Source organism: Miniopterus natalensis, chromosome 2 (genome assembly GCF_054644295.1).
Source record: "Miniopterus natalensis isolate mMinNat1 chromosome 2, mMinNat1.hap1, whole genome shotgun sequence".
Taxonomy (NCBI): domain Eukaryota; kingdom Metazoa; phylum Chordata; class Mammalia; order Chiroptera; family Miniopteridae; genus Miniopterus; species Miniopterus natalensis.
This window is the reverse complement of record NC_142082.1, coordinates 105,719,751-105,732,940: the sequence shown is the minus strand read 5'-3', so window position 1 is coordinate 105,732,940 and position 13,190 is coordinate 105,719,751. Positions and strand designations below refer to the sequence as shown.

General features: G+C 36.5%; 1 protein-coding gene and 1 pseudogene across 2 annotated transcripts in view; both read right to left on the bottom strand.

The window, feature by feature from the left end:
* KDM5A (lysine demethylase 5A) overlaps positions 1–13,190 on the bottom strand; it is an 82,660-nt gene that overhangs the window by 52,971 nt on the left and 16,499 nt on the right. For both annotated transcript variants that reach the window (XM_016224857.2, XM_016224856.2), the window contains 5 exons: positions 10,090–10,195; positions 8,813–8,904; positions 8,032–8,190; positions 6,828–6,947; positions 5,977–6,135 (listed from right to left, as the gene is read on the bottom strand). In XM_016224857.2, the coding sequence (XP_016080343.1) occupies positions 5,977–6,135; positions 6,828–6,947; positions 8,032–8,190; positions 8,813–8,904; positions 10,090–10,195 (636 nt within the window). The remainder of the gene's footprint in view (positions 1–5,976; positions 6,136–6,827; positions 6,948–8,031; positions 8,191–8,812; positions 8,905–10,089; positions 10,196–13,190) is intronic.
* On the bottom strand, positions 5,381–5,507 carry LOC148093773 (small nucleolar RNA SNORA42/SNORA80 family; annotated as a pseudogene).

Sequence of the window (13,190 nt, the reverse complement as noted above, 5' to 3'; positions counted from 1 at the left end):
AAAAACTCTGTGACCTTATCTCTAAGATTAGGTATAAACATCTATTCAAGAACTTAAACAGAAAAAATTTCAGAAAAAGAGCTGTAAAATGAAGCTTCCTCCCAATAATGAGGTAATTGTCTACCATTTGCCAATAGAAAGGTATGAAGAAACTCAGATTGATGCAATCCTTTAGTTATACAAACCAGGTTTAATTCAGTGATAGTGAACACATACACATTCCAACACTGAAACTCTTCATACAAAAACCATTCATATATAAATCTATGTTCTCCATCCACTGTAATCATTCTCTCTCCCCCTAAGTAAAACCCAGTGTCTATTCCTGAATAAGTATTACCCTAATCTGACTATCTTTACCTGTGTTCTACCATTACAAAAAGAAAAAAATCAATAATGCTAAAATAATGAGAAAGCCAGAATATACAACTTTTGATCATACAGGGGGGGAAAATGAAAACTTCATTCAGCACATATTGAGTGCTCAGATATTTCTGAATGGACGGCTAGCATAACAAAAAATGAGATGGTACCATGAATAAACTGGGTAGGTAATGCTGTAAGCAATTAAGATGGACTGGACAGAGCATGCAAGGACTCAAAAAAAAAAGCCAGGTAGAGAACCCTGTAAGCAGTATACTCCCAGTTCTGTTTTAAAGGAATATGTAATTCTGTATAAGTGCTATACAACTGCTTGTATGGATACACTATATCTGGAAGGATATACTAGAAGATGAAACAATCTTCCTGTTAGATTGTAAATTTGGGTAGGAGGAAACTTTTCATTGTAAAGGACTTTCAGCAATGATAATGTGAAGAGGTTGGGTGATTTCTCTTCACAGCAAACAGGGACAGGTTTAAACAAAATTATCAAAATAACCATTTCAAGGCACTAGAAACTGACCAAAGGCAAAAACAAACTGAGAAGCATTTACTCTTGAAGAACTAAAAGAAGGCTAAATAAAGACATTCCCAGATAAGCAAAGACTGAAAGGATTCATTGATAACAGACCCACACTATAAATAAATGCAGTCCTCCAGGCCAAAAGTAAATGATCCCAAATGGTAACTTTGATCCACAAGAATGAATGAAGAGCCCTGGCCAGTGTGGGTCAGTTAGTTGTGCATCGTCCCATGCATGGAAAGGTTGCTAGTTCAATTTCCAGTCAGGGCACATGCCTAGGTTGATAGATTGATCCCCGGTAAGGGGTGTGCAGGAGGAAGCTGAACGATGCTTCTCTCTCTCTCTCTCTCCCTTCCTCTCTAAAAAAATGAATAAAAAAATCTTGAAAATAAAAGCATGAAGAGCACCAAAAATAGTAAATATCCGAGTAAATATATTTTAAAAGTATATTTTTTTCTCTTACTTTAAAAAAAAGGTAGTTTAAAGCAATAATTATATTGCTGTGTTGTATTCATACACTATATACATACAATGTACAATAAACGAGAGTAGGAAATGAAGAGATACTGTTTCAAAGTTGCTATATTTAACAAAATGAAGTCAATATTAACATGAGGTAGACTGTGATAAGTTAAAGATGTTCAGTGTCAAATAAAATTTAAAAAGAAAAAAAACTACATATGAAAATTCTTAGAGTCACTAATTAACCAAAAATATATAGCCCAAAAAACCCCAAAGGAATTAAAATGGTATTAAGAAAAATATCTGTTCGCCTAGCTGATGTGACTCACTGACTGAGCACTGACCCATGAACCAAGAGGTCACCGGTCAAGGTGCATGCCCAGGTTGCAGACTTGATCTCCAACGGGGGTCATGCAGGAAGCAGCCAATCGATATTTCTCTCTCATCATTGATGTTCCTATCTCTCTTCTCCCTTCCTCTCTAAAAATCAATAAAAACTTTTTTTATTTTAAAAAAAGAAAAATATCTGCTCAACACCAAAAGTCATAGAGAAGGAGCAAAAAGACGACAGACATAGAAAATAGCAAGATGGCCGACATAAATCAACCATATCAATAATTACATTAAATGTAAATGGACTAAACACTCAAATCAAAAGACAGGCTAGATTTAAAAAGCAAGATCCAATCACATGCTGTCTATAAAAAGACAGCTTCAAAGTAGAAGAAATGAAAAAGACCCCTAGCCGGTTTTGCTCAATGGTTAGCACACTGACCCTCAGAATGAAGGATCCCGGGTTCAATTCCAGCCAAGGGCACCTACCTCGGTTGCAGGCTCATTCCCTGGCCCTGGTCAGGGTGTGTGAGAGAGGCAACCAACTGATGTGTCTCTCTCACATCAATATTTCCCTCTCTCCCCCCCTGCTCAATCTCCCCTTCTATTCCCTCTGAAAAGCAGGGAAAAAATATCCTCGAATGAGGATTAAAAAAAGAGAGAAAGAAATGAAGAAGATATACCAATAAATAATCTTAAGAGATCTGAGTGGCTTTAATTTTCATCATAAATCCTTCTACACTATGTAACTTTTTATTTTATAAACTGTGTAACTTTTAATAGGAGATAGAACTTTTAATCACTGCCAATTATAGAGGGAAAGGAAAAGTGACAAGGACCAAAATAAAGAGAAAAATAAATGATTATCTTAATTCAACTTTATGCACAGAGGTAATCTCCAATGTGATGGGTCTTTATTATACATTATAATTTATTTAATTATTTTTCATGTTTCTTTATTGTTGAAACTACTATAGGTGTCCCATTTTTCCCCCCAACTGACCCCCTCCTCCTCACTCCCACCCCTTCCTCAGGCCTTGATCCCATTATTGACTGTGTCCATGGGTTATACATATATGCCTATAACTTCTTCTGTTAATCTCTTCCCACCCTCCACCCCCCTTCCCTCTTTCCTCTGAAATATGAGCGTCTGTTGCACAAGTCAGTGTCTCTGGATCTATTTAGTTCGTCAGATTCTTTTGTTCATTAGCTTCTTTTTAAAGAAGACCCTTCAACATTTCCTGTAGTGCTGGTCTGGTGGTGCTGAACGCCTTTAGCTTTTTCTTATCTGTGAAGCTCTTTATTTGACCTTCAGTTCTAAATGACAGCTTAGCTGGGTAGAGCAATCTTGGTTGTAGTTCCATGTTTTCCATCACTTTGAATATTTCTTGCCATTCCCTTCTGGCCTGCAAGGTTTCTGTTGAGAAATCAGCTGACAGTCATATGGGTGCTCCCTTGTAGGTAACTAACTGCTTTTCTCTTGCTGCTTTTAAGATTCTCTTTTTGTCTTTAACCTTTGGCATTTTAATTATGATGTGTCTTGGTGTGGGCCTCTTTGGGCTCCTCTTGTTTGGGACCCTCTGTGCTTCCTGGACTTGTAAGTCTATTTCTTTCTCCAGGTAGGGGAAGTTTTCTGTAATTAAGTTTTCAAATAGGTTTTCAATTTCTTAATCTCTTTCTTCTCCTTCTGGCATCCCAACAATATGAATGTTGGGACTCTTGAAGTTGTCCTAGAGGCCCCTTATACTATCTTCATATTTCTGGATTCTTTTTTCTTTTTGCTCTTCCGGTTGGGTGCTTTTTGTTTCCTCATGTTCCAAATTGCTGATTTGATTTTCAGCATCCTCTACTCTGTTGATTCCCTGTAAGTTATTCTTCATTTCAGTTTGCACAGCCTTCATTTCAAATTGGTACTTTATTACGTCATCGATTTTCTCAGTTATTTTCGTAAAACTCTTACTAATATGGTTGAGCATCCTTATAACCATAATTCTAAACTCTGTATCCATTAGCTTCCTTGGCTCTGTTTCATTTAGTTCCTTTTCTAGAGATTTCTTCTTTCTTTCCTTTGTGACATGTTTCCTTGCCTCCTCATTTTGGCTGCTTTCGGGTGTTTTTTTCTATGTATTAGGTAGAGCTGCTATGCCTTGTGGAATTTGTAGAGTGGCTTTCTATAGTAGGTGTCCTGTAAGGTCCAGTGGCTCAGCATCCCCAATCACCTGAGCTGAGCCTTCTAGATACTCCCATGTGGGCTGTGTGCACTGTCCTGTTGTAGTTGAGCCTTGGTTGCTGTTGGCATCACTGGGAGAAATTGACTCCCCAGCCAATCAGCTGTGAGGACCTGGGGCAACTACAGCCAAAGAGCTGCTGTGCTGGAGACACCCCTATGGAGCAAGATTTACTTCAGTGGAGCTTTGGTGTTCACCAAGTAAGCCCCTTGAGTGTGTCACTCGTGGATGTGGTAGGGTTGTAATCCAGTGTGGTGGAGTCTGACCACCATGTGTACTGTCTCTGGGGCCTCCCGGGAGGTGCAAAGTCAGCCTCTGCCAGTGCCTTGCCCAGGGCCACCCAGCAAGAGCTACTCAGCAAACTGTAGTTGGCTGCTACTTATGCTAAGCTTGGAGGTATCCAGGAGAGGCCAAGCTATGAACCAATGCAGGCTGTCATTAGTGCCAGCCCTGGGCCACTTATCAAGCTGTATGGGGCCTGCTGCTGCTTGGTTGAGAGATTTTAGGAAAGTCCTAAGTATAAGGCTCAACAGGCCACTTGCATAGAAAAGCCACTGAAAATGGCTTGGATGAGCTTCCAGGTAGGGAGGGGTGGGGCCTCCAGCAATCACCAGGGCAGGGACAAAGGTGTGAGTCAGGTGCCAAAGATTCAATTATGGCACCTGCCTGCCAGATGTGTGTGTGGAGGACTCGCCAAAGGAGCAATGGCCTCTTCCAGCTCTTCTGTCTGGGAGAAAGCTGTCCCTCCACCTAGAGCCCCAATTTCAGGCAGGTTAGCTCCTCCCCAAGTGTCCTACGTTCCTTTCAAGCTGCTGCCCAGCGCTGGAACTCAGAGGGAGTTAGTCTGTGCGTGGGCCCTTTAAGAGGAAAGCCTGGGGCTCTCACACCCTCTGCGTCCCTCAGCGACCGTCCCCACTGGTTTTCACAGCCCGAAGTTGTGCGGACTTCTCTTCTCAGCCCTGGAGCCCTGGGCTGAGACACCTCCCTCCTCTGGGAAACCTCCAACGCCAAGATGTCCCTCCCGGGTTAAACTGCGGTACCAGGTGTGGGCCGGCGGCCGTGTCTCCGCTCCTCCTACCGGTCTCGGTGCTCCTTCTGTTCCCTGGTTATAGGGCTCTGTTCAGCCAGATTTCAGGAGGTTCTGAGTGATGGCTGTTCTGTATTTTAGTTGTACTTTTGATGTGGTTGCAGGAGGCGACTGGACTGCTGCTACCTATGCCGCCATCTTGTTTCCTCCCCTATACATTATAATTTAAATGCATATTTGAAAACCTATTTCCTCAGGTATTGCAGGAAACTAAATCACAGACTTATCAATGAAATATAATTTTTTTAAAAATCTTAAGTCACCTTCTAGATTTTCAAACAGAAAGAACTAGGTAAAATTATTTAAATGAGATTGAAGTTTTAAACTAGTTAAATTGATTTTCATTTATTATATTTATTTTTCTTGCACTGTATCACACACTTTAGTGCTTGTAGAGGCCAGGCCAGGCAATGGTTCAAGGCCACAGTTTGCTCTGGCATGGGCACTATGAGAGATCCAGGGGGACATGCCTGCCATAAATCCAAAACTATGCATTTAAATTGGTTGTGTTTTGTTTCGTGTTTTTTTCGTACTTTGGGGGTTTTTTGGTTTTTTGTTTTTAAATATGTCTTCATTGATTTCAGAGAGGGAGAGGGAGAGAGAGAGAGAAATATGGATGAGAGAGTCATTGATTGGCTACCTCCTAAATGCCCCTCACCAGGGATAGAGCCCACAACCTGGGCATGTGCCCTGATTGGGAATCAAACCTCAATCTCCTGGATCATAGGTCAATGCTCAATCACTGAGCCACTCCGGCTGGGCTAAAATGCAAATTTAAATAATTTTTAAAAGTACTTTGAATTTTTTTTTTAAACTGAAGAATACATTGTCCAAATCTTACATATTTAATATTTTTAACAAACCTGGTCTCTTATGATTAATTAGAAAGGTAGTTTTCTATATGCAAAGACTAAATCAGGTAGGGGTGAGCGAAAGTTTAAATACTACTATCTGCTATGCACCTCTTCTTCTGGCAGCATCTTTCTCCGACCATCCTTTACAGGAAACCCACTTCCAAAGTCTTTTGAAGAAATATCAGCTCCATACTCTACAATAACATCTTCTTCAATGCTGCTCACCAGCCGCCAGAATTCCTTTTCTACTAGTTCTGTGGGAACCATCTACACAAGGAAAACAAAGATTATATATTACTAACTCATTATAACCAGAATCCACTATAACATTAATACGTACTTGGTCAAGGGAACACAAATCCATGATAAAATAGAAAACCTTATCTTGTCCCAGAGCTGAAAAGACTGGGGTTCTAGCCTTTCCCACTGAGGACAGGGAAAAACTAAAGACAACTTAGATGTCCAGAAAAACATAATGAACTTGAACTGCCTTTTTTTGCAAGCTGCTTACTGACTAAGACGGATAAAGATCTTTGACCTAGGACATAAAAGAGGAAAAAGGAAACACAAAAATCAAGGCTTAATTTTAATAGCTTTGACAAATTTTTTTGATAGGGACTTAAAAAAGATGCCTAGGAAAAGAAGCAAACCTCATATTACAAATAACTAAACAAAAGCAGCAACCACCACATATTCATGCTTTTCTGTAAAAGATTACTCCCAGAGGGCTAATAAACAATTCAAAGATCAAAGTATATCTCTCAACAGAAGAGTGCACATTGCCACATTAGAAAGTGAAAGAAACAGAAGCAGATGCCAGGCCCCTAAGTCTTTAGATGTAGTGGTCTGTCATCTTTTACATGCTGTCCCTGTTTTCTACAAAATAATGTAAGTAGAAAGCAAACCAAAAGCTTTGGACTTCATACCTTCCCAAACTGACCTAAAGATAGGATACTCACATGGACTGGCATATTGAAATAGTCAGACTTAAAATTATCTGCCATCTCTCCAAAGCTCTGAAGTGTATACTCTCGTACAGCCTGTTCAAATCCAAAAGCTTCTCGAGGTTTATTACATTCCTGGGAAGAAAGAATATCTAAGATTAACGGACTGAAATAGAACTCAACAAAGTATTTTGACTCTCAGGTACTCCCTTCTTTGATCATTTCCCTAAGTGAAGCTAATCCAATCAACCAAAACAAGTATCAATTACTTATAATATGGAATTATGAAATAATGTTCTACAACCTCAACTGCATTTTTCACAGTCTTCCAATAGGCAGGTGGTAATAAAACACATTTAAACTTTGGAGTTGGCATTAAGCTCTGGCACTATGACAAACACCTATAGGACTACTCACTTGCAATCAAGCCTAGGGATGTCTATCACTCTCAATATATTAGTGCATCTAGCTATGGAGAACATAAATGTTCACGGAGGAAAGAGAAATAATGGATAAAGGTATACCCAATGGATTGCTAGAATATCTAGCTAGATATTCATAACAAATATCTTAACACAAATATTCACTTATCTAGATCTGCTTCTGAATCATCTAACCTTCAGAATAAGTAATAATTCAAAGCCATAAAAGACCTCTAAATATGCCTAGATACACCCAGATAACGCTGTTCCCTCAATATCCAATCACATTTTGTTAAAATAAGTAAACAGACTAGGCATTTCATGACAATGACATCATATCATCTTTCACAAGAATAATTTATACAATCAAATCAAAATTTAAACAAATTAACAGATACCATCAGTTTATTCGGTAGCACAAAAAAATGAATGCATAATTCCTAAGTTTTAGAGTGTCGTGTCTGATTTTTTACTTTTCTTAACTGATAAAAATAACCCACAGCCTTTCTTCATTTTTATTGTTTTCCAGGAATACGAACATTCTGAGCAAAAGTCTCATTTATCTGCAGCAATAAACAGAATTGTCGAACCATAGCCAGGAAAAAAAACTTTGAAAGGCAAGGTGTCACAATACAATTTTTACAGTTCCATTCAGTATCTCTCTTTAAAAATTCTGGAGATTTTAAACACTGAAGAACAAAGACAGAGTGGAAGGTGCTTTAAGGAATGTGTTTACTATATGTGTGTATGTGTGTGGTATTATTCTTAGTTTAAAAAAAAAAATCTATAAATTGTACCTCAGCAACACATTTAGGACATCTCCAATCTCCTTTGGGCACATCAGGTAGTGGGGGAATTAAACAAAATGTATGATAGCTGTCATCACATCCATCACACAAAAGCAACTTATCTTCATTATTTCCCCGACCACAAAACATACAAACATAGAGATCAACCTGTTAAAAAATGAAGTAAAATAAAAGTCCATTTTCTATAATACTAAATTTTTACCAGTGACTCCTTAATTGAAACAAAATAATGTAAACTAAAAAGTAAATACAACTTAAATCCTGAATATTTAAATAATTGTACTTAAAGAGCTTTTCATAAAACTTCCTAAATTTCTTCAGAGTTTCTACAGACAAGTTAATAAGAGCATATCAAGTTATGCTCTTGCCTTTATCTTGAATAAAGAAAGACTACAAATCTATGGTACTTGGAAGTCAATGTATAGAGATAAAATGACCATGTAATCTTTCCTATATACAAAACTGTTAGAGAATGCATACTGAGCACTGTCTATAATAAGCTCAGCTCAAGGATTTACAGATTCATATTCATTCTCTTACTTAGTTACTTAGTTACTCACAAGGTCTACGACTTAGGGGAACAGTAAGTATACAGGACAAAGCAAAGTTAACGTTACATAACCAAAGCTGCTACTTCAGATTCACCATTAAGTCTTCTAACCAAATGAATTAACTAAATAGCATACTAAGATAGTAGAGGCAAGATAAAAAAATGCAAAACTAAATAAAAATAAATCCTTTCCCTCCTGACACATCTCAGAACACTTACAAAGTTAACAGAGAGAGTTCCTTTCCGTTGTCTCATTTGCATGTTAAATGCGTCTGACCTGTTGGTAACTTTCCGTCTTCGGGAGACCTCATCTTAAAATAAAAATAGTTATATAATATAAAAATAGTAAAAACTAATGTTGAGAGCTTACTCTGGACCAGACACTATTTAAAATTAATTAAAATCTCACAACACTATGAGGTAAAAAAAACTATTATCTCCCCCCTTGAAGATAAAGAATTTGAAGTATAGAGAAGTTAGATATTTGCCCAAAATCACACAGCCAGTCAATGGCAGACTAGGATTCTAATCCAGGATATCAAGCTCCAGAGAGCTTACCTACTAATTCTATACTGGTTGTACATAGTACTTATGAGGGACTAATTTGAGACTAGTTTTATGATTACTGCCAGCCAATACAATAATTACAAGAATGGAAAAGATAATCAAAGTGCTTAATTCTTAAAAGGGTAATAATAAACATTATAATGTATTTCGTAAGTCCTATCATACTGAACATTTTGAGACTGATGGAACAATATTATCTGATCCTCCAGAGTTCAGTCCACAATCTGAATTATGAGTTAATTACTGATATAAAATGTATAGTTAATATAACTTATGATTATAGCATTTCATTAAAGTTTTACACAGTAAAAAAATATCCAACACAATCTTCGTTAAATTGAATTTTAAAACTGACATGGACATACAGATAAAGGTGGAACTTGATCTTTTCATTAGTAATTGTACTCACAGAAAGTTCCAAACATGCTGAGAGTAACAGGCTTTCCTCAAACAAAGGGTTTAAATGAAGTATAATAATATATCACGGCTTATAGAAAATATCAAAATTATGGTTAGAATTTAAGTCACAAGTTCTCCCCACTACTATCTTTTGATACTAAAGGCCAGATAATCCTATTTCTCTTTGAATTTAAAAGTTACAAGCCTTAGATCACCAGGAGAAAACCATTAATTTTACTACTCTCATAAATTAGCCTTTAGAAACTATAATAAATTTCTGTCACTTATTAGACATGGAAGAGGAAGATTTCTCTCTTCAAAATATTATAAAAATTCAACCTCATATGGCTCCTCACACCTTAAATTTAGATTATCTGACGTAAAAAAGGTGATGTGTTTAGGAACCATGTTGCAAGTTTACAAGTCTTAGGAAAATCCTAAGGCAGACTGCAATTCAAATATCATTTGAATCTTGCTATAACCACACTGTTATACCTTATTTCTTTTCATGACCAAATAAAAGATTTTACCTTCTTTATCTTTTGTTCCCATCGCGAGGCCCACAACCTTAGGCCCAGCCCCAAAAATTCGAAGTTTCTTCAGTTCTGTATTTCTATTCATGTCTCCAGATTCTGACTAAAAATAAAAAATAAAACACATTAGTCTAATTATTCTGATTCATATATTTATTTCTTACCAAGGAAAAGTTTTAAGGTCCTCTTCAAAATGAAGAAAAAAATTACTTGATTTCTTCTCTAATTCCACTTGCTGCCTCATTACAACAGTTGAGCACTCATCATCAAAACACTATACAAGAGCAGTTGGCTTGGCTCAGCGGTTGAACATTGACCTATGATCCAGGAGATTCAGGTTCAATTCCTGGTCAGGGCACATGCCTGGGTTGCAGGCTCGATCCCCAGTTGGGGAAATGCAGGCGGCAACAGATCAATGACTCTCTCATCACTGATGTTTCTCTGTCTCTCCTCTCCCCCTCTTTTCCCTTCCTCTCTCTAAAATCAGTAAAGATATATTTTTAAAAAATAAAATAAAAATAAAAACACTATGCAAGCTCTAGCTGGTTTGGCTCTGAAAATCTTACGTGAAAAATATGTCCTTATGTGAAAACTGTGTTTTTAATGTTTAAGCTACTGTCATTTGGTATTCTAGTACTTCAAGATGAGAACATCCTGACAGACACCGCTGTTACACCTTGAATTTATATGAACCATAATCTCTGAATGGACTCTAAGAATCAAAATTTATTTAAAATATACTTAGGAAGAATAAGAATAAACCAGGATAAAATACAGACTACTTTATAAATCTATGTCTACACAATAGCTGATGTATGCAGACTAGACTAATAAAAGATCATATAAGAATCAAACCAACCAAAAGGCATTTCAAAATTTATCTTTAAACTTCAGTAAACTGATTTGGCTATACTTATCAATCTCTACAAATAATCCAATGTTAATACAACACTACACATTCTTTACCTCTACTAAAACAAAGTACATAATAATAAAAGCCAACATGTTGAGTATAAAGTATGTGCCATATCCAAAGTATTTTAATCAGTTAATCCTAACAAAAATCTTTAAAGACAGGCAATACAGCTCCAAAAAGCAAGTAAAACAACATTTTCTGATCTTATTTTTAAAAAGCTAGAAATAACAAAATCAAAAGGCCCTTCCACCAGAATTTTTTAACTTTCTATTAAAAAATGATATTTTCAAAAATGATAATGAAAAGACTATATATCAGAATCTCTGGAACAAATTAAAGCAGTGATCACAGGAAATTTTATAGTCTTAAACATAACAATCAAAACAAAAGAATTAAGTTACCAACTAAAAATGCTAGGAAAAGAACTACAACAAAAACCAAAAGAATTTTGTGATACTGGATTAGAAGTGGAATTATTAGTATGAACTGAAAATATCGAGTCACAATGTTTTTAAAATTTATTTCCCAGCCCTGACCACTAAAAGGGCCTATAAACAATTTTATCCCAGTAGGAACAAGCATACTTTGTGCTCAGATCTTGGTTTCTAAATACCATTTCCCACTCAAATTAACCAGGATTCTCTGGATAAATGGCTGATTCCAGGTCTAAAGCTGGACAAGACAACCAGCCTTTTTTGTACTTAAATAAGTGCTCAAAAATGGGTGGAAAGATGTTGAAAGAAATTCATGAATCAGCTTGAAGGTGCTCCCAATTAGTCAAATTTGGAACAATTTGACTATCAAAAAAGAATAAAAGGTTCTAATAGACTTTAAGAGATGTATCAAAAAAAATCATGACCTACAGTGATTAAAAGAGGGTCGGTCAGTCATGGTTCCAAAAGTATAAACATTCATCAAAATGTAGACTTAAGATGTACACATTTTACTGTATGAAAAATACAGCTCAAGAAAAAGTATGGTATGATCTTTAAAGAAAAAGGCTAACTAATGAATATAGAAGGAATGACAGAACTAAAAAACCACCCAGTTTACAACTACCAGTATAGTAACTAATTCAGGCAAAGATCATCAATGAATAAAGGCTATTGGATAAAACAAACTAGGAAAGAGATTATTCATACCCTCTCATTGCTCTGATTACTTTTATTACAAAGAGAATAAGTACTTTACAATGGAGAAATCTGGTTCAAACTTAGTGTCACCAATAATGGGACATATTGGCATTATTGGTGTCATTCTAATGTATAAATGTGTTAAAGATTTGCTAATTCTTGGTAAGACAAACAGTGATCCCAACTTTCAAGGAACTCACTCTAGTGAGGTCGCAGATGAAAAAACAATTAGAGTATGGCAAGTGATGCAATAGAGGTAAGAAAGAAGAGTAGGATAACTTTCATAACTTTCTTGTTTGAGAGACTACTGGATGGCTTTGCTTATCACAGTCACCAGGATAGAAAATATTAAAGAAAACACAGACTTAGGAAAGATAATAATGTTTGAGACATAATGAATTTAGCACACCTGAACTGTGGCCACCAAGGAGCACATGTACACATGTACATGTGCACATATACCCTCATGAACAGAAAAACATGAATGTCAAAACATATTTAGGATTCCTCAGTGTATAGGTATTAATTGAAATCACACGGTAGATGAGATCACATGAGAGAATAAAGATAAGAAAGGATTAAAAATAGCATGTAAAGAGCAGAAAGACGGGATAACAAAGATGACTGAAGAGTGGTCAGAGTGAAGGGGAAAACCAAAAAGTGTCACAGAAGCCAAAGAAAAATAAAGTTAATCAAATTTCAAGGAGAGGAATCAACCACCATATTAAATGTAAATATGACCAGAGATGAAGAATACAAAATGAAAAGGGGCCTCCACATTTGACAATTACTAACTCAGTGGTAACTTGGATAGTGAGTGCAGTTTCAACAAACTTATTTGGCTCAAAGTCAGATTACAAAATATAAAAACTAAACAGACATTGAGAAAACTCAGAAAATATAGACTATTTTTTTAAAGAAACTTGTCCATGAAAAGAGGCAAGAATTAAGGCAGTATCTAGGAAGAGGGATTTTGTTTTTAAGATGATAGAGACTTGAACACATACATGGGGGCTTAGCAGAGAGAGGAGACAGAAGAGAAAGATTTC